We start from the raw sequence: 25807 nt of genomic DNA, 5'->3' as shown, positions 1-25807 counted from the left end.
CTCATTAAGTCCTCCTTAAGACGAATAAGATCAAAGAATAAAAGAGTCATGCCTTCACTCACATTACCTGCTATAAGAGAATAACACTATTTACATTAATCTCAAATCATAAGAAACAAAAAGAATAAACGAAACTAAACATTTCAGGATTTTTTTTGTTTGTTTTCAAAACGTTTGCTCACACTTTCAGAACAATACGTCACTCCTAAAGTCTTAAAGAACTGTTGTAGAAGATTTTAAGGAAAATCTCTACCACATAGGATATCGCGAACTGCACAATATCTACAAGAGTTGAATCGACAATAACGAATCATAACTGGAGTCAGTGCGAATGAATATTCCACAAACTATATTCTATTTATACGAACTGGAAGAGCCCGAGTTTTTATTGTGTAGACCTAATCGTCGATGGTGCAGCTCAGCTGTACATGTTTGTTCTTCTAGAAATGAATATCGTACGTTTTCATGGCCATACAGCAGGATGTTTTGTGAATGAGATCGGTGTGAATTGTTATTGCTGATGGTTCTTTAACGACATCTTGTAGAACGAATAGTACATTCTTGCAAGCATCATTTAGCACGATCTCAGAAGATGGGTAACTCTGCCTGCCCACGTATCGACGCCGAACAATCATATTTCTTTTTAACTATTATAAGCAGTCAAATATGGTACACTGTCCGTGTTACAATCCATACTCAAGACTTTGGTAAAATAAAAATCTTGCTGCTCCATCCCCCCCCCCCCACACACACACACACATAGACACCAGACCCCGCATTTTACAAGCATTGATGATAATGAGAATATGTCATTCACACATCTTACAAATTTGTACAATAATTCACTCAGCCGTTTTGCAACGACTGTCCAATGTACAATACGTATCTGTATTAACATTTTGTCTCGAGCATGCATTAACCATGAATCGCCTGTTTGAATTGACTTCATTTGAAGCGTAAAACATAAAAAAAAAAATGTATGTCACAATGAATAACAAACATGCTGATAAAACAATGATGCATGCATTTTGATTGGATTTTCAAACCGACATCGCTTTTCGGCAACTGAAAGTCTTCAAAACATCAACAGAAATTTCAATACAAAACCTAATTTCTTTGTTGTACTCTAGCTGGAGCAGATAGATGTTCATACGCTACTTCAGATTCACTAAGAATCTAGAGGTTGTTTTATAGATTAATTGAAATACTATTTACACCTGTCGGAGAAACGCCCAACGAAATACGAAGAGATAAGTTACTCTGTGGGCGTGGAGTGTAACCCGGCCAACTTGTGTGTCGAACTAATCTAGTTTCTCGAACACGCCCTTGTTGCCCCGCCCCACTTCCCGACGGCGAGGGATGCCCCGCCCAGCTCCCCGAAGGTGAGTGTCGTACCACCCTATCCCCTACGGGTGACTGTCGCCTGGCGACGCCACCCTTTTCTCTGGATGCGTTACCCACCGGGACCAGAGACAGTGATTGGCTTGGTCGCGGTTCGAGTCATAAGTCATCGGACTCCAACATGCCACCCCAGCTGCCGGTACCCGCCGCGTAATTCGCCGCAGAAGACATCCTCTGCTGGGGAGGCCGTTGCTGAGGAGGCCCCTGCTGATACTGTGCCTGGCGTGGTTGCGAGGCCCTGGGTTGAGCTGCTCTCTGCTGGCTCCCATAGGTTGGTCGTGGCTCTTCAAATGCCGAAGACAGGCTGGACATGGAAGGACGATGAGGGTTGAACAGCTCTTCTGCGTCTTGTTCTTCAAGCCCGACGGTTTTCCAGCCTTTAGCGCGCTGGTTCTTGTTGGTGTATGCCGTCCTCTGCTTGGCGGCTTGGTTCTTCGTCAGGTCGAGCTTTGGAGCTGAGCTGTATCTGGGTGGCGATCTCGGCGCGAATGGATCGTAGTTGTCATCCATGTCGCCAAGCGTATCCTTGTAGGAAGATTGCCAGCCCTGGGCACTTCGGTTGTAGTTTACTTCGTAAGGTTGCACACCACTGTGGAAGCGCTTGGTTGGAGAGTCGTTCCAGTTGCATCCTATAGATGCCGACTGTTGACCCCTGGATGGAGCCGCCCGTGTCTGGTACTGGGGTCCCTTGGGAGTGGGTGGATTGACGGTGTGCGTCTGGGCAGGTTTGCCGTAGTCGCTCGCGTATGGGGATTGTGGTTGTGGGCTTGGTTGTGATGGCTGCCTCTTCATCGACTGCTGGTGCTGAGCTGTAGCCTGTGGCGCCGTGCCGTACCCATGGGCGTATTGCTGTTGTGGCTGTGGAGAAGCAGGCGCTGGTCGACTGACGGGCTTTGCAGCTGGTCTCGCAGCCGGTCTTGCCTGAGGCCGTCCTTTTGATGTCGAGAGGGGAGGTTCATAATCTGGAGCTCCAGCCCTGGCTTTCTGAACCGATTGAGGAGTGACTGCATCATCATCTACCGCATACTTATCGGTGTGTTCCCTCGCCTTCTTGAACATATTTGCAGCTCTATTTCCACCCGGTTTATAGGCCTGTTGTCCACCACCGAGCAGTTCCACGCTATCGGAAGCAGGGCGGCTGCCATACCTTCCAATTGGCCTCCTCCCAGATGGGTGGGGCTGCGAACGCTGTTGCGAGTATGCCTGCTGCTGTTGCATCTTCTGATTGGCACTGTACACGACGTGAGCGCCAACGGCGTGCTGTTCGCGAGGTTGATGCCAAGAGGATGCGTAATTGCCACTCATCGTATTTTGAGGAAGATTATCCCAATGTACGGTGACGGGTCGCTGTTCGAACGGGTTTCGCTGACGTCGAGTTTTCAGCTGGTAGTCGTCTATGATACCTGTCCGGTTTATCTGGTTCTCTATGTACATAGACTTGCCCCTGTACGGATGCTCCCCTGTCAGTTCCTCTATACTACGAGCGTGTGCATCTACGTGTGATCTATACATCTACCCGTCAGATGGTTGGACGAGGGGCGTGGTGTAACCATGGGACCTCCTCCTCTGGTTCGTCTATGACTCGTGTCTCTCTATACCGGTGATAATCCGGGTTGAACCTGGAGTCAAGAAAATCGAAAGAGACACCATGATAAGTTTAAATCAACATCATTCATCGATCATGCACTGTGCACAGGTTTCTGCAAAGGTGAAAAGAACCAGGATAATCAAAACAAAGGCACAGTCCCTTCGTTTAACATGGCCAATGCACAATGATTTATCAAACTCATGGTAATTGCAAACATTCCATTACTCAAGTCTATTTAGTATTAGACTACATTGTATATGCAAAAAAAAAAAAAAAGAGCAAAGAAAATGAGATTCCATGGGATACAATGGGATTCGAACCCTAGACCTTCGGATTGCTAGACCGATGCTCGTACGGACTATTGAAAGCCCCGGCACGGTGTTCTTCCCAGAAGCCCTTTAATCCTCAATGATCACATTTTATTATGGTCAGAAGCTTGCATAAACCCGACATAAATCCGGAGGATAGAAGTCAACTTGGAGATAAATGGGAGGGACCAACAAAGTGCTGCAGGTTTTTGAATTTGTAATAAATTCACACAAAGGGAAACTGACCAAAAATACATTATGATATAATGAAAATGAGCAAAAAAGCTGAGATCTGGAGGTCTCGGATTCGAATCCTATATCGAATCCCAATTTCTTTGCTCACTTTTCACTACTTATATCTCTGGTCCTTTTCCCTTTGTATTTGGCATATTAACTAGTCAAAGTATATACGACTACTCTTACACCATCTTTTAATGGTCCAGTTTTTGTTCCTCAATGTTCAAGAAAGTCGTTGGATAATCGGTGCGTAATTCTATTGAACAATGTATCCACCATGATGTACCAAAAGGAAAGATTTTTGTTTTACTGAATGTTGTTCGTTCATAACAAGGGCTTCACTGATTCTTCTGCATACCATGACATTAAGCTACAATCATGAATCTGCGTCGTCTATTGCCCAAGTGCAATCGTGAATCATGTTACAGTTGACATTGTTAAAACGAGTAGATAAAAAAAGAAATAGAATAGGTTTTATTAAAATCGAATATAAAGGCTAGGGATTTTCAGACTTTTTCATGTTAACGGGACATCGTGGCTTTTGGGGTGTTAACAAGTCACAATTCTCCCTTCGATCGGAGTCAAAAAGATAAAAATAAAGTTTTTGGACGATGTTTTGTACAACCTTTCTACCTTACGGCCGTCATTGCAGTAGGGTATCTGTATACGCAACAAAAGTGATACGTGTGATATAATTATATTTGCCTAGATAGTCGGGGGGGGGGGGGATGAGGACCTAGTGAAGATTCTTTAAAAGTAAATGGTAAACTTTTGAGGCCGTGACAACGGACAACGTCATCTCATGTAATTTGCATATGCGGTTACCCAGAATATGTGATGTTCTTTATTCCAAAGTTTTGTTAATACAAAAATGAAATAATGTTCGTTATTTCAAAGGGTCGTAATTCCGAAAAGCACAAATTCCCTATACCTATGTTCGTTTATCCGAAAAAAAAAAGAGATAAGGTTTGTTGTTCCGAAGGTTCGTAATAAAAAAAAAAGAAAAAAGAGATAAGGTTTGTTGTTCCGAAGGTTCGTAATTCCAAAAAACACAAATTTCCTCTACCTGGATGTTCGTTAATCGTTTTTTTTTTAATCCAAACGATTTTGTGGCGTGATTCTGAAGGTCGTTATTCCGAAAATGCATTAATCCGATATTGAAATAAGTTCGTCATTTCGATGGTTCGTTAATCTGAAAATGAAAAGAAGAACTACAATACACCTCCGGATTTTTTTTTTCATTCATTTTCGGACTAACAAGCGTTCGGAATAACGAACATTATTTCATTTTCGGATAAAGGAACCCTCGGAATAACGAACCTTCTAAGAAAAGAACTGTAACCACTATGTTGTATCACTGCTGTTTTAATATACATATGTGCCACTTTAGAATTCCTCAATTTCAACTTTTCCTTGGTTCCTTGGTGTCCTATATTTTGATGAAACCTCAACCATTCTTGTTGTTTGATATTACTGTACTCGTTAAAGCCAACTCTGATATCGTTCTCATTCAAAGATCTTTTTACGTCACTAACGTCTGTGATAGTATCAAGGACTTTAATGTTGTCAGTAATTCACCTAAGACGACAATGATTTCAGAAGAAATGTCAGTCTGTCACATTGTATCATAAAGAATAACGATAAATAAGCAAACAGATTCATTTTCCTATATGTATGGTCTATAACTCTGCTCCTTGTGATGTAAAATAAAAGTTTCAATGAGTTGAAAATTAAAGGCCACAGAAGTGCATCTTTTATAACAAGACTCTACGGTTACAGTTAGAAAGGAACCTTTACGTTCACATCCAAATACTAAATAGAACTTGATATCCATAAATTGGTCCTATCATTTAATATTGCAGATAACAATACACTCTGTCGTTGCTTGAGTCTTCCACGATTTTGACTCTCTTGTCGTTCCCTCCAAATAAATGATATCACGATGCACTTTCACCTTCTCAAGTTATTAAAGGTGAAAATAATCCCTTATTAATATTTATCTTATTAAAGTTAAATAACGATTATGAAAAGAAAGCAATTCCATCTAAAATTTTACAATTCTCACGATGATATTCAAATTAGTGACAGTAATACTCATAATACTGATAACGGTATATGCCAAATTATTTCTTCTTTCTTTGCGGAATGCTCACAAAAATGTTAAAAAAATCTAAGAGGTAAAAAGCAAAATGATGCCACTGGAATACAAGTTTAAGATTATATTTGTTACATTTACTTTGATTTACTGTAATACAAGTTGTATCTTACTTAGCGGGCAGAGCGCAAAACTGCACCTATAAACAAAACTCCGAGCACTATATGAGCGAACAATCGGGTTCTCTTCTCGCGAAAGCGGCAGTCTCTTCCGGGGCATGCCAGCCACCGGGGCAGCCAAAGGAAGATAATATCTGCTTTAGTTGTTCTACTCTGATCATAACTAAGTAGTATAAAAAAGCATGCTCACACATTGGAGGTGAACGGTTAGTATCCTGTTATCATCTATAGGGATTATTATTTCTGTATCGCACGTTTTGCCAGGCAAGGTTAATGCGCTTGGGTTTCGCATCCTCCTACTTCGCTCATCATGGAGGGTGTAAGTAGGGCGTGTGTCGGTGAGCTCGCGTGCCGAGTCGGTCACTTAGTATCTCTTACCGTGTAGATGACCTTTTAACGTGTGCACGAACGCAGTTATCTATTGTCATGTTCTGAAGCCTGCATTGTACTAACTCAGTTTTTAATGGTAATAACAACGACGATGGCGACAACATCAAAAAAGTGAAGATTTTAGTCGTCATTATCAATTCTGGTATCATCATGAAAAAAGAAAGATGACATGATCGTGATGACATTGCCTTGCTCTAGTATTCATCATCCTCGTTAATACTAAATGGTCTCATTCTAAACTCTCTAAGCTATTCTAGAGGAGTTCAGATCTAAGGAAGATGATCGTACCGGAAAGAAATTTTGCTTTACTTATAATAAAACGCCAATTTAAGCATTTACGCTTATGCCAAAGTTACGATGCCATGTTTTTAGTTTTTTAGATTTTCTTCTACTTTGTTTGTTTGTTTGTTATTGATATTGTTTTATGACACTTGGATACTGATGGACGTTGCTTTCAATCCTGACAGTACCGTTTCATTTCAAGGTTGCATGCACACGTGGTTATTACCAGCTGTTAACCTTCCAGTATTTTTAATGCATGACGGATGAGACATCTTGCCCACGTTCCGTATATTTAGCAGTTTGTTTCAGAACTATGCAGTACGATGAGAAATGTGGAGTGTGCTGTTCCTGTGTTGTTGTTTTTTGTGCAAATCTACTTCACCACGTGCTGACAAATCTACGTTTTACCACGTGAGTGAAGAAAAACGTATAAGCATTACTCATTTTCTTGATGACAAAAACCTTCAAGAATCAAGCCAGACTTTTTTCCCAAGAATCAATGAGATTGTTAACGGCGAGGATAAAGATTGTTACGGCACGAAGGTTTGCATAATGGTGTTTGAAGACAAAATCACAGGTATGGGGAAATAGACTTGATTGGCACTCTACCTACATTCTTATATAACAAAGATTTTCTCGTCACCAAAAACTCGCAACGGGCATGCTCCATGAAGCGGCAACGTAACTAATATCATATGTATGCAGCTTGGTTTTAAGTGTTGGAAGAGTAGTAAGAATTAAGGAACATGAGATTTGAATATCTCATTTAGAGGTCCCACGGAAAATGCATTAATAAATGAATACACAATAAATGAATGGATTAGATAGATCGCCATATTACCAAGAAAGAGTGAGAGAAGAATATAAAGTATATAAAATAAATAAGAGATACACAAAAAGATCGATAGATAGATAAATAGATAAATGAATAACAGTGAAGAATTCGACTGCTTCGCTGCACAAACCCGTTTCAAGAATAAATGGGAAAGAAACACCTAAAAAGAAACATCCCCTCGACTGGATAAGTCCTCAGAATTGACTGAATCACACCCTGAAAACATTGTGATTTCTAACAATGAAGAAACCAAGGAGCCAGCGCCATATGCATCTCATACAAATCGCATTTATAGGTTCTTCCGTTTATTGCTGTGAGGTTATCTCAAATACATACACACACAATCACATGGGTTATACATACATGTGAAGGGTTTGTTTGCAAAAACCGATAAGTCCATTTTTGAAGATTTTGAAGTGCGATCTCTGTCATAAAGTACAAAATAATACCTTTTAAATGATATATTGGTCACTACATATAGAGGTATATTTTTGAAGTTATGGTCAAAAGAAGCAAACAATTTCTTATTATTCTCTTTATTTTTCTTGATCTTTAATCGCAAATATCTCCATTTGGCAAATATGGACTTATCGGTTTTTGCAAACAAACTCTTCATGTATATCACACTCGTGCGCGAGGACACACACCAATACTTCTTTATCTGTAATCGCCACGAAGACATTCCGCAGACAATCTGCTCAAAGAAGCTGAGCAATAATACCAAATTGTCTCTGCGGTTGATCGTGGCTGCAATGAGGTATTTACCAGCCGGCAGTATCCAGGGCACTTTAAAGGCAGACTCAATAGTAACCATCTCCCCTGTGCCCTAGTCATCATGTCGCCATTTTAGATTGATATTGGCAAGATAGGGAATAACATGCGCCATGTTTGAGGGCAGAAATTACCCATTGGTTTCGCACTGAGAGAAAGAAATATCGTCTTTAGAACTGCATGCGTTATAGGCCCTCTTTTATGAAGTTTCTCTTACATAGTGATAATATCTTCCGAATTGACACATATTTAATCTGTGTAATAGATCAAACAATAAATGCGCATGACGAGTGACCTTGACACAATAGTATAGGCCTGTGCTTCACCTGTCCAAACCACATTTTACATTTTGCACTTGTGACCCGTTTTGAATCTTTCAAGGACATGTTATTGAATGAACAATAGAATCTTATGAAATCTTAGTTTGATTATGCAATCCTCTGAAACATCAATGACTAGACCTCAAAATCTATTTCAAATTCATTTGAAATTAAGAATTTTACAAGCTAAAGTATATAATCATATTAAATGAGAAGAATGATTTCACATTTGCTTGTTTGACTCCGATGACGATTCTAATTTGATACACTAAACTGATTTAGACAGTTTACACATAGAAAATCATAAAATACATTACGGTATGAGAAGTAGTGCTCACAGAAACAATGTCAAAATATTAACGTGATATTGTTTCCAGTTACATGCTTTCCTAAGACTGATAATGATGTGACGAGCGCGTGACGAATGACCTGCGCAATGCTGATTATAGTTTAACATCTTTATCGAAGTATGTGGTTACCTGGTACTGGTGATTAACCTGGGCTTGAATGCGAGCTTGAAGAAAACTGGTGGTTCGTGTAATTAGCGTTGTGATTTGTATACAAAAATCCGAAATATGCGCGGTGATAACTGGTTTCTTGTGGTAATGTCGTTCAGAGGGTCTGATTAGATTCATTGTGCGAAGAAGGCCCGAGGAACTGGGATCATTTAACCTTTGAATGCACGTTTTACGTAGGTGATACTTTGCGAGGGTATCCTAAAAATACGAAAACTGATAGCTCTTTAATCTGTCCCCTTCCCTCAGCTCAGCACCGCCGCCCCACCAACATGTTTCTCTAGCGCATTCCGGGGCGGTGCTTGACTGTCCGTTACGTGCGGGGCGGACGCTCGCACACGCATCCGACAGTGCAGTCGATTCGATGCAGACCCAGTTTGTGTTGGGGGAATGTCGTCTGGACCCTGTGGCTCTAAGTTCAGCTGTGCTGACTCCTTGTTGCCATGTACCATTGGCAATGTGGAATCAATACTCGCACATCTGGCCCTCGAGTACAAACAGAAATGGCAGTTTAGTATTTCGAACTGAACCCTTTTGGAAAGGTGGGGGAGCACATCCAGGGACCTGGTTGGCGGATTGGTGACGTTTTATACGTATAACTCCGATCCGTCACGGAGTCAAAACTATGCCAGTCACCCAACCTGACATTAAGGTGAGGTACACGCTTGTCGAAGATACAAGTAGTACATCATTTTATTTTATGGCAAGAAACTTTTTTCACAACATGACACTCGTCTGAAGATCCATTAAATTGTCAAAGAAAATGTACGACTCATCGAAATCATAGACAAATATAATTGTCAAATAGCAAGGGGCTTTATAGCTCGGTGGGTTCCGAATATACTTCGGAAACTCAATTCAACTCAACGAATAGAGTGTTACTTTACTTTATATGAGTTTTCTTTATGCGTCTATGGTCTAAAAGACAGTAATGTTGCCTGTTGAGACACTACTATTCTTTTACACTTCGTATACACAACATTATACGTGATACTTCCTACAGCTCTATATATTCCATCAATGTCCATCACCGTCGAGAAATTGCCAAGTACGAGAAAACCCAAAATAATCAGTCTTGGACATAATCCCCTATTCCAGGAAAAAGTCAAACTATTTCTGTAAAAATGTGTGGAACAGAAATGGTTGAAATAATAATGGAGGACTTTATAACCAATGTATCCCATCCTACATGCACTACATGTATTCAGGAGTCAAACGGGCCTTGATATCACCTGCTTAGTAAACATGAAAATGATCGAAGTGAATATACCTTACAAAAGACCCCATAAAATCCTACTAACATACGCATATATCCACCGATCTGATAAGTAACGACGTCCCGTTCACTAGTGTCTGTGGAGTGAAACACATGCTCCACGTGCAAGCGCATTGCGTTTTGCTTGCCGTCTCGGTTAGACTGCATGGAAGGAGGGTGGGGAAGGGATCATTGTGGGGGTTGGGAGGGGGTGTAGGTAGAGCTTCATCCTCTATTCACATTCCTGAGAGAAGGGGATGATGGAGTGTCTTTTACAATGAAGGATGAATCAGTCTCTATATCAGGGGAGCAATAACTAATAAGATATGATATAGGTCATATCATACTTTGTATATACGCTGTATTACATGACTAATATAGAATATAGGCCTATGTATATGTGTATATATATATATATATATATGTGTGTGTGTGTGTGTGTGTCTGTGTGTGTGTTTGTTTGTTTGTTTGTTTGTGTATGTATGTGTGCATGTGTATGAGAGTTCGTTGAGATTTCACGTAATGGCTTCAAAGAAAAAGAAAAACAAACATTTACTATTAATACATTTTTGGCCTATTTATATATACATACATATGCTTATTCGACTCATATTTTCGGCGTCCACGCCTTCTTCTGGAGTTTTGACACAATAACCTGAAGGAGGCGTATGTAGGACGTTGAAAACTTGAGTAAAGAATAATACTTATTAGCCAATGAAAACATTTTGTGTATACATGTATATGCATTTATGCATGATACGTTAAGTTTGTTATACATGTAACACGATATTGCACTGAATACCAATGGTTTGGAAAGCGTGTTGTAGCAATAGCCCTAAATATAAGCTCCCTAATCCATTTTATCGCCAGATCATCACTAATCTGTGAGCGAATTAAACATACATGACTGAAAACGTTGATTAATAGCCAACTGATGTTAGGCGCACAACTAATGTGGGAAGTGAAAAGCCGGGGATATCCGATGACATTTGCAAGTGACATCATCTGGATTGCCGATTGTTATGCTCCGCCCATATCAGAGAAGGAAAGGTCAAAGGGATATATTTGTCTGCTGATCGCCGTTTCTTTGTTCACCGAATGTTGGACAGACAGTCTTTGCCTCGGGCAATGTAATAGGACTAGGTGCTGTTACTATAATTATACACACACCACATACTTAGTAGGATGTGGGCATCAGATGTGCGGAGTGACTTACTCTTTAATAGAATACAAAGCAATAACACTTGACCCTCAACCCCACCCGAACCCCCTTCTCAAAAACAAACACACAAAATATACGCTATTATTGTGTTATTGACAGAAAGTTGCCAGTACACATACACCAAAAACAAGACAAAACAATAAAACATCAATACAAGTAAATTTTTTTCCAGAAGACCGGAATACCATTTGGCACATTATTATGCGCATTCGTTGGTTTGAGTGCATGCAATATAGACCAAAAGTGAAACAACTAACAACATTTTGAATAAGTGGGTACAGTCAGAGGGTAGGCCTATTTGAATTACAAGGGGTGCTTATACAAAAGACAAACTATGAAAAGCCAAAACATCTCTACGTTACATTGTCATTAACATCGTTACTTCTAAAGGTCAATCTCTTGCTGTAAGAGACCTGTAGACGACAATGCTGGGATTGAAATTAAACAGAGAGAAGAAAACTACTTTGCAATCTTGTTCCTCGGTGAAAATCTGCCCCATGTCGTTTGTGATAGGATACGATGAAGATGCAGTAAAGAATTTCTACTACAAGATGCAGATGCCACTCTTATCGTAGCTCATTGATATCAAGATGTCTCCAGCAAATGACATCCGTCCATGAGGTGTTCACAAACTATAAATCATTATCTTTCTCCCAAATAAGATATCGCAGATATACATGATGTCTACCTTCAGATTTTGCATTCATCATCTGAACCTTCCCTTTAAAGGTTATTGTCCTAGTAAATATGTTTTTACGAAAACTTCAGTGATAATTTTCGACGGAAGAAAATTAGGGAAGTAAGACATGATAATTGATAGAATATAATTACATAAAATGAGCAAAAAATGGTTTGAATGCGCAAGTAAACCCATATCAGTGATAGCAGCATGATGTATTACTTAATCAGATAATTGGCAGCACGTGAGCTTAATGAGGTGCATCTGTTGTTTATCAAACTATGGAACATTTGCTCAACATTATATCGAATACATAGAATCTTGCTTATTTTGGGTAAATAGGGATAAACGTCTCATCATCTCATCACAAATTATTTTGTCGGTTTTTAAACTTATCTTGGTCGTAGAATAAAAGATTGACTTCGTATGATCAATGCATATTACCTGAAATACCTCGTTTTCAATACTGCACACATTGGCACTGATGCAAATTTTACAACAAGACGAGAGAAGATTACCCATTGGTCATCCGGCGCTATTGAGTGACGTCATAGACTTTCGCCGATCATCTGGGAAAGAGTTTCAATCTGAGTGTTTGACCGTAAACAAACCCCTGGCTAACCAACACACAGGGAGCCCCGTGTGTCGCGCTAGTTTCACATCAGCGTCAGATCACCAGTAAAATCACGACGCTCACTCTTTTAAAACGGTAACAATGCACATTTTACGTGACGCCATTAAACACAATAGCTCCTATATTGCAGATGATCAATGGGGAAAAGAGTGATTTTATGAAACAAGAAAATTGCGACTTACCAGTAGTGAGACGGTATGTCTAGGCTGCGGAAAAGTGTGGCTGTCCCCCCTAACGGGATACGGGCCCAACAAATCGATTTGATCTACTTCCTGTATACCAATGAAACGCTGGTATTTTCACTGATTCCGTCTTCACGCCGCTGGTTTCCAATTTGGTCGTAATCAGAGGTCCGTCACCTCACGCCGTTACGTCGGAGGAGCAGCGAATTCAGACCACCCCTCGCATACAGACGTCACGGGAGAAAAGTTCTTTGAGCGAGCGCGGGAAAGGCTGCGATCAGAGAGGTAGTTATGCAAGGCATGCCCGGCGGGGCTAGAGAGACAGGCTAATGTATGCAAACTCCACTGGTCATATATGGACATCGCACGAGTGGGCCGCTCACTGTATACCGGTAGACGAGCGACGTAGTCTTACCTGTCAGACTCAGGTAACACAGATTATGCAGCAAAGGTCAATGATATAAAATCGATGTAACAAATCTACAATTATTGTAACACGCCTTTTCTAATATTGATTACAACCGATTCAAAATCATCTGTTCTTAACAGTCTCTTTACAAACAGATGGCACTGCAATGATGATGATGATTATTATCATCATTATTCTAGTCATATTGGTCTCGAGACTATGGTTTGAATTGCGTACCTGTTGATATGAAAGGGAACGTAACCAGTCAATTATTGTCACATATGATGGGTAAAACTGCCAATCATTCAAGAATAGGCGGTCCTAAACAAATGAGGTGGCGGTCTTGTTACACGCCCAAAATTTCCAACGGCGTTGTTGTTCTTTGGGAAACGAAAGTTGAATATAGATGCAGTGTCTTTGTATAGACACAGATTGATACATGCAGTGAAAGAGATGTGATGAAAGAGCTGAGCAAGACAAGGCCTGTAGTCTAGCACTTGCAACGGTTGACTGTTTGAAACGCTTATTTTCCCAACCTCATTGAAGAATACCATGATATTAATGATTTCAGTGGGAAATAAACATATCTCAAGTTTACTTCAGTTACAGAAAGAACACCAAAACATGAGGAAGAAGTCAAAATCTTCATTGAGTGTCATTGTATGGTGTTGTTGTTGCTGTTTTTTTTTTGTAATCGAAAATAAACCTTACACTCTTCAACCTCTCAAATCAACTAATAACATGAAAAGTATATTCAAGTTACGTATAGTCGTAATGATTAAAGAGATGGTATAGTATTGGATGAGGTGAGGATTGGGCTTTTAACTTTTTGTAAGATACCAAGAAACTACTTATGAAATAGTGCAGAGCATACCATTCTAAGAGGAATTCAGAGTTTATTCGATGAAAATCGGTTTTGGAATGGCTGAGACATCCAAAAACAAAGTAAAACAATGCGATCTTAATAAAAGGTGGGTCCCACCTTTTATAGGGATTGCTCTGTTTTGGATATCTCGGCCATTTCAAAACCAATTTTCATCAAATAAACGTTGAATTCCTCTTAGAATTTGAATACATCCTCTTTCACATTCTAAACGAGGTTTCTCATTATCTCTCACACACACACACACACACACACACACACACACACACACACACACAAAAGTTAGAAACCCGGCGTTAGGTCTCAACCAAAATTACACGATCCCTTTTGTTTATCACCTGAAGATGCAGTCACACCTCCGGCCCTACCTGGGTCCTATAGTAACCCAATATTTTATCAGACCATAGCAGACATCATAGACTACTAGCTATGGTATTGTCATGGACACCCTCATTAACCCTTCTTGTGCTCTGAGTATACCGATTGGCAGAGAAAACCCCATAGCGTTGTACACATTTTTCAAAGTTCCTGGCACAGAAAGGGCTAAATTGAAATATTTGAAGAGATGAGTGACGTAGGATGTGACTGCTGACTATACTATAGTATTGGGTCATCATGGCGGAATGAAGTTAGAAGCATCTGCCACGTTATTAGCAATATATCTGTTGAAACATTACTGATGATAAAATCTATTCATTAATAAGGCTTTAATTTCAGTAAACCCACATGTTTCATGGCATTGACGCTTCTTAAAGTTTAATGTAGACTTGTGTCAGATATCAAATAGCTTTCAAATGCAGCTTTGATCACTTATTATTTACTTCATAATCACATTGTGAATTGTAATTGTAAATTGAGATATTATAAAGCAACCTGCCTGTGGTGAAAGCCAGAGCAGTTTATAAAGTCATGTATTGCCACATGAATTCATGTCTTACGTCATAGAAATATTTTGATCATTATCGTTTATAGCAGTTTTTGTGAAACGAAATAATTGCAAACATTTTGCAAATTTATCTTATTAACCATTTCTATAATGATAGGGAGATATTCCGCAATATGCAACATCATGAAAGATAATCTTAGCGATTAACGATTGGCCTCCTCAATCAAAACCAAGCTATCGAATGCTTTGTGTTAATGTAGTTTGCAAAGAAAATGATGCTAATGATATTATTTACCCAGGGTTACCTCCTCAGTGCTAGCACCTTGACTGTTGCAGCTGAGGATCTTGTCTCTATCATTACCGCATGATAGCCAAGTAGGCCTATACCCCTTCTAAGCCTGGTCCGCAGGGAGATTGTGGTTAAAACATACACTTCGCTAACGGACGATCGCATTGGACGGGATTCGAACTCGTGATCACGTGACAAAGAGTCCAGAGATTTTACCGTTCATCTACTACAGTATATACCACTATGGACACCAATTTCCAACGAGTTGACAGGTGAAAGCCCTTTTCTTATCGTCACATCGGTGAATGCCAAGATAACACCACACTATGGAGAGTCGATGGCGCCAGATATCAAATATCGATAGAAAATCTTGGCTGTCGTCCCCAGATGTCGAACTTGTCGTCTGACGTTGACTCGCGCCACACAGCTCCATAGTCGTATTCTCGCGCCATCTGAGCACGAAGCACTTCACCTTGTTTGTTTTCATAGATCCAATTCAAACTCGCGTCGTCGCCGGGGGGAGGAGCCAAAATGATCGACAATCACTCATCCGCGCAATCTGTCATTCTACCTCGACGGGAACTGGTGCGGCTGTCGGTATATTACCTGCAAATCATTTGGGTTTAATATATCTTCGACATATTTTGGAGAAATACACTCATCGCTAGCAGCACTCAAATCGCGAAGCAACTGTGAGGTCTTGGGTATCAACAAGTTTGCGGTTGTTTTGCAGCGGGTTTGATTGAAATACGGTGATGCGGTAATTTTCATACTCTTAAGATTGTCATGAAAACATCTTGAGAACCCTGGGAACAGACATTTTAATATAGGCAATTAATATTTTCAATGAATGGAATAATTACCGTAAGAGAAACTTGGTTTAATCAGTTAGGTGACAGCCACTTTCTAAATATAGATGTATAAATGTATATATATATATATATATATATATATATATATAGAGAGAGAGAGAGAGAGAGAGAGAGAGCGAGAGAGAGAGAGAGAGAGAGAGAGAGAGAGATTGATTGTAATTATGTAGGCCTAGATATAGATATAAGCCTGTACACATTAGCTTCATACAAAGTTCAATGATAACAATCAACAGAAGAGGGTGCATCAGGGCATATCCGTCTCTCTCTCTCTCTCTCTCTCTCTCTCTCTCACACACACACACACACACACACACTTTCTCTCTGTCTGGGCAGGAAAGTTTTGAGGTTGGATGTGTATTTCCTATGTGTGAGGGGATTTGAAAATCACCAAACAGGACGGGTAAGTATATATTTCTACATAATTTGCAACCACTAGATAACAGTATGCTTTATTAGGTAATATTCCCAGATAAGAATAAATCCTTTTTCAATTCAAATTCCCTAAATACGTATTCAAATATTTTTTCCTTTATCTTCCGAAGGGTGCACGTAAATAATTCAATATGTTTCTTTTATACACAATAAATGAACATAGAAGAGGAAAGTATGTGGTATATGATAAATATTCAGGTCACAGCTATAGCAACAAAGTGGCATGGACATTCGGTATATTATACCAATCCAAGATATCAATCCAAGACAGTTGAAAACGAAGTGCTTTGGCAGTCATTTTGTTATTGAATGTATAAATCAATCTGGCAAGAAAAAACAATTTTTTTTTCTCGTCTGTACCTGTCGTACTAAGGAGGAAAAATAGAAAAAACGTTAGTGTCAGAAGTCTGATATATCCCCTGAAGGTGACACATAATAATTCATATCACGTCTCTTTAAATATACACTCACAAACACACACAAACATACAAAAGAAAATACTGCATCTTTACAAAGATTATTTTAAAATAATATATATACATCGTACATAATATAGGTTTTCCCGGCCAATTTCTAATTGCTGCATTCAATTTAGCACAATTTAGCTTGGATGGCATGTTCGGTATTTCAATTTTATAATCTTATCGTTGAAATTCATTTTGGAGCATTCAAATTACCTTTAACATCATTCGAATCAGCACTTTTTCAGTTCAAATTCGTAAAGCAAGCACCATTTCGCAAATCGTTAATTCAATTTAGCATGATATAGTCACGTGATTACGTATACGCTGCACTCGTTCATTCGAATTCATTCTTGGGCATCCAATTTGGCATTTACTGCAGTCAATTTAGCAGACACGTTTATGCTTCTATTATTTTTTTTCCATTTTCATTCATCATAGGAATTGTTTGCAAGCATCTTAACATTTAATATTTTCGTATTCATTCTTTATTCTGATATCACCTTTGCAACAGTACTTTCAAAATATGTGTATGTGTTTATAATGTTCGATAGCATTATTTCATTCACAGATAAATTAATCTTAAGTTTGTTTTGACATTAATTGGGAGAAGGAGGTTTCAATTTACATCGTGATTATTTCTTTCATCTGCATGTTTCATTATTTTCATTTGGTGGGTGATATATTGCGTTAATCATCATTAGGAATAAAGTTCTTGGATCAGCTCTAGCAATCAATTTGTCAAGGTTATTACCCTCAAATGCTTCTATGATTCTTTCCCTGTCTTCTTGAGAGATACGCCTGTATCTAACTCGTGGTGCCATGACCGGACATGAGAAAGTGAAGTGAATCTATATGGTACTGTTGCATGTATAGTTCTGATAACATGTATGAAAGAAGAGGGGCGTTACAGAACAACAAACTTGAGTTATTTAGGGTCAAAGATACCTTTACTACATACCATATACTATGTGTGGATGAAACAAAAATTCACATTTAAATACGTATAAATCACGGTTCTCACCTTTTCAAAATAGAAATAACATTACGCCAATTTGAATGAATAATGTTTGGAATTTGACTGCCCATACGCGAAATTGAATGACTGAAATACCATTATTTTTCCGCCAGTGCTGGCGAATTTGAATGACTGAAGAGCACGTGCCAATTTGAATGCCCGTTTTACGAATTCTAAAGGCACATGTGCGAATTTCATTGATCGAAATGCTAAATTGAACGAACAAATTGCAATTTTGAATGACAAAATGTGCAGACTGAGTGACGAGGGTTTTCGCTAAATTGAATGAACCTTTTATCAAATGGACTGACAAAAGTGCGAAATTGGCCGGGAAAACCTATATTCACTGATTGATTTCACTTTGATCGTAAGAACAAACGCATGGTGAATGAAGTCGAATTCTCCCTGAGTACTTTAATGAAACTTTGTCTTTTGAAGATGACAGAGTTTGACTTTTGTTACATTGTAATCAGTGGTAATAATTTTCATTCAAGAGACACTGAAAATTCCAAAATGTAAAACGTCCGCTCATTTTCTTCAGCATTTCCCACATTACCATGTGTGATTTCTAAAAGTTATAACAAATCACAAATATTAACAAATAAACCCAATTTATTATATATATAATAATGTTTTCTATTGTGCACACGTCAAAAGTGATATTCTTGTACTAAATATGCACAGAAAACATTGAAATGAAATGATCATTATTTGATTATGATTTTATATCGAGTTCAAGGTAAATTTCTCTGAAATAAGCGTATAAATCGTGCAAAGATATTAATTTCTCCGTTTTTCTAAATTATGTTTTTTATTTTATTTTTCATTCGATCAGATTGAGCCGCGAAACAGACAGTTTCTAGACACACCGCGACCATCTTTGGCTGTTAGAAACTTTATAGTGATTCAGATCAAAACTGATTAGTTCTCCTTTTTTATTCTCACTTGTCTTTAAAGACAATAAGATTTTTGTTTTTCGATACTACATGTCTTATTTTTTCATTCCTACCCATGTTAGACAAAACCCAAAGTTTTTGTTAGTAACGATTTTGTGTTATTACCATATTTCGTTTGCAGTTGTTGGTTGTTGGGTTTTATTTCAATAGTTGAAAGTTATTCACTTTTGTCCTCGTAAAGTCCTCCAGAAAACTTGTTAAAGAACATGTACTTAGCACCTCAATTTCTCAACGGATGCATTTTGTATGACCGGTTGAAAACCGGAAATGGTCGATACAAGCTTTGGTACACGTTGGGCGCCGAATGTGTTGTTTCAAAGAACTCCAATATATAAGGGCTTCAGAATGGTGTCCTCTTACTGTGGTGTGAAGAGGCGTATGGCACATCACATCGAAGCAAAGTCGGGTATCTGAGCGTGCATCAATATCATTTTTTTTTTTTGGTGGCTTTAATTTGAGAGGTGACGTATTTCTACTTGCAGGACAATAGCTGTATACATTCCTTCCGGAACCGTCGGTTGACGAAGGCGTAGATGAATACGTTGATGATGTGGTTGATGTACTTGATCTGAGTTACAGCGTACACTAGCATGGCCGGAAGAGGATGCTGATCATGGAAAGATAAGGATCCACTACCCTATATGCGTTAGGATTAACAACAGAAAAGAAACACAGAATAGTCTCAAAACACGTGTGAATTAAATTAATTAATGAAGTAAGATTAAAAAAAAATGATATCTTATACTCGATGTACTATATGCTCTTAAAGTTCGTGTGTCCTTTTTTGTAACCATGAAAAGTACAAAATATAATGTGATTTATCTGCAAAATATGCATATCTGTAATATGCTCTAACTGTAAATAGACAAATTTGGATTTGTAATATAATTTTGGCATTTCATTTTCGAGTGATTTAAGTTTTACAAGCTCCGCTTTTCAGTAGATCACTCTTTTCCATTGATATTATTTCTTTTCACCATTGCAAAGTATGCATTATTTCTATTCATTCATTCATTTATATTGTATAAAAAGTTTACGATCTAGATTGATTGCCCACAAATTTTATCAAGACATGATTTTATTGATGCATATGTTTCGCATTTTATTACCTTTCTGTTGGATAAATATAATTATAAAACATCAAATATAATGCTGACATTTCCTCAGAATGATAAAACTGGAAAATCCTTGATGATTGAGGATGGAAACAGCTAGTACTGTACTAATATAGTGCATTTATTCGGACCCCGAAAAATTATACGCGTTATTCTCAGGACAATTTTCTCTAGTGACTTCGGGTAGATTTTTATTTCATTTTTTTTTTTACGCTGCGGTGTATTGCCTTAAGGTTTCATACCCTTCATGCACGATGTTGTGAGACATTATTCTTCAACCACGCAAATTTTCGTTTCGTTTTCAGGAGGGATATACATACTACCTTTAAATGTGTCTTTTTTTTCCAAATTCTGCAAGGTGCGTCGAATTTCATTCTTCTTCTCATGTCAGTAGTATCAACAAATAAGTATTTCGTAATTCTGTTAGTAAAGTTATGCAAGACTTTAAGAATGACTTACATACGGCAAGCCAAATGGGCTTCCTAATCATTGTTAATTCAAATAGCTAAAGTTGACATTTGCAGATGATAATGAGTATTCTTACATTTTAATACACGTTTTTGGATGAAAGTGTATTTTTACCCCAAATGCATAGACGAAATGAAGAATGTTGTATGACTCCCACTTTCTGCCACTGAATTTCCACTTTCTCTTTCGGCTTGAAGCCCGCAGGTATACCCATACATCATTGAAACCACCACAATATTTGCACAATATTTCTCTATTGTTTTGCTGCAAAACTGCTTTGCTGTATAAACGCCTCTGGTTTTGCCCCGAATCATTATGATGCCTAGAGCTCTGTATTATATACACTGTATATCTATTGTTATATCCTTTTTTATTTCCCATGAAATAATGATACAGTTATAGTAATTTTCTCTATTATGTAATGAATGTGTGCGTGCTTTATTTCAAGTGCTATATTTCATTTAGGCTGACCCTTGATATTAGTATGTGTGTGCGTGGTTGAGTGTGTATGTGTATGTTTGAGTGTGTGTGTGTGGGTGAGTTAGTGTGCGATACACGCGCGCGTGTGTTATATAGTTAGTCGAATTTGCGTAAAGAATATGAGGTATTCATCAACGTAGATATTGTCACCTTTATAATGATATCTTTTTTGAGACATGATAATTATTTTTGGTTTTGGATAATATTACTCGAATAATGATTAATATCTAATAGTTGTATTTTTTATATGAGCTCCCTCGTGGAGACTGTATGATCTCCGTTGCGGAGACGACCATTATGAGCTCCCTCGTGGAGACAATATGAGCTCCCTTGTGGAGACATCATGGTTTATTTAATATTCTTGTTTAATATCTCTACGTTGTTTTTTTTTTTGTGTGTGTTATATTACTACTGTCTGGGGCAAATTATTTGATGTATAGGGCCCCAATTTTCTTTTTTTCTCTTCTTTCTTTAAAACAACAACAACAGCATAGACGAAATATTGACATACAGTCGTACTTTGTTAAAACGTAAAGAGAAAAAAAAAATGGCCACACATATTGGCATTTTATGTTCCAGTCGTTCGCAAAGTCATGCGTAACTTTATGGACAGCTTTATGAAACAGGGCCAGGGTCAAACTTTCAATTTGTCTAGCCATGCATGCAATTCAATCGTGTCGACGTTGAACACAGTCATGTTTGGAGATGCATTACCTCCCGGACGGAGTATACGTCAAAGACGACACTCGGCAGCCAGGAGAGGAAGAACACGATACAGACGATGAGCAGCATCAGGGTCGTACGGTGGTCGTAGCTGTCCTTCTTTCTCGAGGTCGTCTGCGACGGTATCTTCCGAGCAGTAGGTTGATCTGCTGTCGTTGCCGTGGTTTCTCCCGTGGCGCCCTCCACTGCTTCGTCATTTGCTGGTTCCAGCAATGTGGAATTACCCCGGTCATCAGGTTTTGTCCCCTCTGATCACGTGGGAGTGTAAATGACAGAATTTGAGTTTAAAAGTCTACGGCAGAAGTGACAAACTGTGTATGATATTATGTCAAAGGATTGATACAAGATGAAAATATCAATTGAGTGAGGCCAAGAGGAAAGTGTTTGGGAGTATTGTTATTGTTTTTCTGTCACAACGAAGCGCAAATTAGTGGACAGTTCGTCGCCCTTGCGAGTTAAAGGTAGGGAATCCCATTTGCATCCCTTAAATGAAGAGTTGTATAAATACAGTGGTATGTTGAGAGTATCATTTTAGAAACTCCCATAAAGTATTGAAAGTGGAAGGTAACATTTAGTACATTTTTATTGACCATTAGATTTTGAATTGAATTTTTTTTTTCGGGGCTCACCGTAAATTCCAGTACATTACTAGGCTACCTTTGCAGACCCATGCACTGCATGTGTGTCCATCATGTATATTTTGTGAAGAAAGTTCATGAAAACTTACAAACATTTCTATATACATTCTTGCCACACACTCTATATGTTATTACATCAGCTCTTATACTTTTAGATTTGTGTTTATAGATATATAAAAAAAAAATACAGAAGACTGCGACAAAAAGGCTTATGTGTGGCTGACACACAGAACTACTGAGTAGTTGAGTTTTGTGCATTATTCAAATTGTAGATAACTGTTGACTTCCAAATTTCTCAGCAGTGGCCTAAACAAGTCCCCTGAGGTTCATATTTAATGTTTTGCTGCATTTTGGGAGGTCTGTAAAAGGTATCCCCTATTATACTTTAAGCAAATACAGTCATGTAATAGGAAATTATTATTTGGGTCACAGAATGGCATCGAAATTACAGTTTCCCTTCACATTATTTCTCATCCTAATATCTACCTACTAAATTTTGAGGAGATGCTCTCAGTGAATACTTCAGATATCTAGGTATTGACGGTAAATCAGACAGGCTTTTGTTTGTTGTTTGTTTTTAGAGACGGGTGAAAATTAGATGTTGTCAGTGGGAAGAAAAATGGCGGGAACTTGATGATTTGGTAATTATTTTATTGTTTATGTATTTCCATTTACATCTTGTCTGTTCATATTTGTATTTTTTTTTATTAGTTTCACCCTAAACCAAATTCGGACTTTGACTTTTCGTGTTTCAAAAGAAAATTTATAAAGACTATCAATGACCTAATGGCATACTGATTGCATGGCATTGAAACGGTAGCCCTACATAACAAAAAAGAAATATATATATATATATATATATATATATATATATATATATATATATCTCCCACATTTGTATGTAATGCAGGGAAAGTGAAGGAGATATCGATTAGAGAAAGGGAGATGGAGAGAGAGATAAAAAGACCGACCGACTGACAGACAGACAGACAGACAGGAGAAATGCGTGACCACGAAGTGTACCTTTGTTTTGATTTACAAAACATTTCCACTGGTCCTATTTTTTTTCCAGTCTGGTAGTTTTACCAACCTGTTTGATTGCCTCGAATGCAATCCTTATTTGTAGAGTAGGTTGAAAGCTTGAACGATGAACCTGCACCAGTGTTGTCAACAGAATCGGTTATTTTGATGACAGATTTGTGATCAGCGGCAACGGTTGAAGAGATCTGGTACACGGCTGGCAGTGTGTCTTTCCTCGCAAGATGCCCGCTGGTGAGTTCCCGTCGGACCACCTGCTGCCCCCGGATGACCCGGAAGATCTTAAAGTACAGGAGGGACGATATGAGAGATGAGAGGGAGAAGACGGCTGTCTGCGACCACGAGTAGGTGATGCCGACCCAGGCCATGTCGCCGAACGCCACACACATGATATTACCTTCCCTCTCGACGGCGCGATTCAACAGGATGGCGGGCGAGTTGAAGACGAACGCCGACGCTAGACACCCCAGGGAGACACACGCCGCTGACCTGAGCGAAGTCGGACGAGAGAATGGCGTGACGACGGCTCTGAAGCGGTAAACGGCTATGGTGACCGTGAGGAAAGCCGCGGCCAAGACGCCAGAGCGGAGACTAACCATCTCGATGATGCAGTAGACGTCGCTGACGCCCGAAAAGAAAACGGCCACCTTCAGGGCGTTGAACATCGACGAAATCAGATCGTCGATGGCGAGGGCCATAATGGCGATGTCGCCCGCATTTTTCTGACGACGACGGGCGAAAACGAGGAAAATCAGGACATTTCCCGGAACACCCAACAAAGGGGAACCAATGCCGACCACAAGTCGAACGAACCGATGCATCGTTTACACCGACGTGCTGAGTCTACAGTCAAATTGTTGTAATGAATAGGAAAATTAGCTGATATGAAGTCGTGTACACATGGGAAATTAGTGTGAGGAACAGGACAGATTCTTTTTACCTCGCGCCCTTGCGAGTAGGTTGGCATAATAATTGAAGATTTGCATACCATGGGCGGAGTTAACCTTTATGAGTTTCTTTGTCAACATTTTGCCAAGTGCACTATCACGTGACTTTCAATATCCATCTTTTACCTTCAGAAAAAAAGAACATATAAAAAGACTACAAATGAGCATAGAATATTACATACTGCCCTGACATACGAATGGTTCTGACACACATAACTAATTTAATGTGACTTTACAACGGGAAGTGACTACTTACTGCCAACTGAAAGAGAGCCGAATATCGAATACGGTAATGGGAAGCTTTTCTTGAACTGAAAGCAAACTTTTAAATTAAGTGCACATATATTTCTTTGTAGTGAAACCTGCAGATCGTTTGAAATTCTTTGAAAAAAAAAATCCATATCATTCTCGCAAAGTGAAATCAGAGACTTGGCTATATTAAAAAAAAAGAAAGAAAATGGAAAATCGCTATTTTTGTGTTTTGCGTCAGTGCGAGTTCGTGTCAGTATAATGCAAACCCCTTGTTTCAGGAGAAAGTATGGTATCTTTTCAAATCATGCATGCTTCATCCAGACATTCTTCTGGGGCACTTTGTCAGTGAAGCACATCAAAAGAAGAAGACGTGGCAGTCACTGTCAATCACAATATCGCTTTCAACAACATTGACAAAAATACGGATGGACGCTATCTTCTTCTCAACGGATTTCATACAAAGGCTCAGCCTCAAAATCGGCAAAATCTTCTCGTTGTACTTTCAATGCCGGTGTTGAACATCGGCACAGGCTATTTAATCATTCAAGAGAATCCGAGAGAAGAATAGACACTTGAGAGTGAGCTAGAATTGTCAAAAAGGAATTAGTTGCGTATTAGAGGACTCATAATAAGTGATGCGAGTAATTTCTTGAACCGAGAGAAGCCTACATAAAGGATGAGGAAAAGAAGAGAGCTCGGGCGGAAAAAGAAAATTATCTCTCTACTGAAAGAAAAAAAAACATGGAGGAACAATGTTAACCCTTGGATGGTTGCTCTCTTCAGAGGTAAAAAGAGACTAGACGAATTGGGAAAATGTCTTCAGGGACATTTGAATGTGATGCTGAAGCGGTATAGTAAATACACCAGTGCTATTATTCTCACTTTTAATGTCGATAACGCAGTTAGTGTTCCTTTCACCAATTGCTGAGCGTTCTTATTTGGTGGTATAGCAATCACATAATGCTGATGCACTTTGGAAGGAGATTGTATTCATTTCTTTATTAACAGTATAGCCATCACGTAATGCCTATGTACTTTAAATGGAAT

General features: G+C 38.9%; 2 protein-coding genes across 2 annotated transcripts; both read right to left on the bottom strand.

The window, feature by feature from the left end:
• Positions 1-792: 792 nt before the first annotated feature.
• LOC140229132 (uncharacterized) lies at positions 793-2914 on the bottom strand. The gene has a single exon (XM_072309397.1). The coding sequence runs from the start codon at positions 2911-2913 to the stop codon at positions 1501-1503; it is 1413 nt and encodes a 470-aa protein (XP_072165498.1). The 5' UTR covers position 2914; the 3' UTR covers positions 793-1500.
• A 16657-nt stretch (positions 2915-19571) lies between these two features.
• On the bottom strand, positions 19572-24382 carry LOC140228552 (uncharacterized). Its single transcript, XM_072308785.1, has 3 exons — positions 23614-24382; positions 21877-22133; positions 19572-19736 (listed from the first exon to the last, which is right to left on the bottom strand). Exons 1-3 carry the CDS (start codon positions 24380-24382, stop codon positions 19572-19574), a joined length of 1191 nt encoding a protein of 396 aa, XP_072164886.1.
• Between the last annotated feature and the right edge of the window lie 1425 nt (positions 24383-25807).

Source organism: Diadema setosum, chromosome 5 (genome assembly GCF_964275005.1).
Source record: "Diadema setosum chromosome 5, eeDiaSeto1, whole genome shotgun sequence".
Classification (NCBI taxonomy): Eukaryota; Metazoa; Echinodermata; class Echinoidea; order Diadematoida; family Diadematidae; genus Diadema; species Diadema setosum.
The sequence above is the reverse complement of the archived record's forward strand: the minus strand, read 5'-3'. Positions and strand labels throughout refer to the sequence as shown.

Excerpts from the sequence above, each read along its gene's own strand:
- LOC140229132 (XM_072309397.1), bottom strand. The coding sequence starts at position 2,913 with ATGTATAGATCACACGTAGATGCACACGCTCGTAGTATAGAGGAACTG.
- LOC140228552 (XM_072308785.1), bottom strand. The coding sequence starts at position 24,382 with ATGCATCGGTTCGTTCGACTTGTGGTCGGCATTGGTTCCCCTTTGTTG. Across the intron at positions 22,134-23,613 it reads CATTCGAGGCAATCAAACAG|AGGGGACAAAACCTGATGAC; the intron begins GTTGGTAAAACT and ends CCACGTGATCAG. Across the intron at positions 19,737-21,876 it reads ACGTATACTCCGTCCGGGAG|GGTAGTGGATCCTTATCTTT; the intron begins GTAATGCATCTC and ends TAACGCATATAG.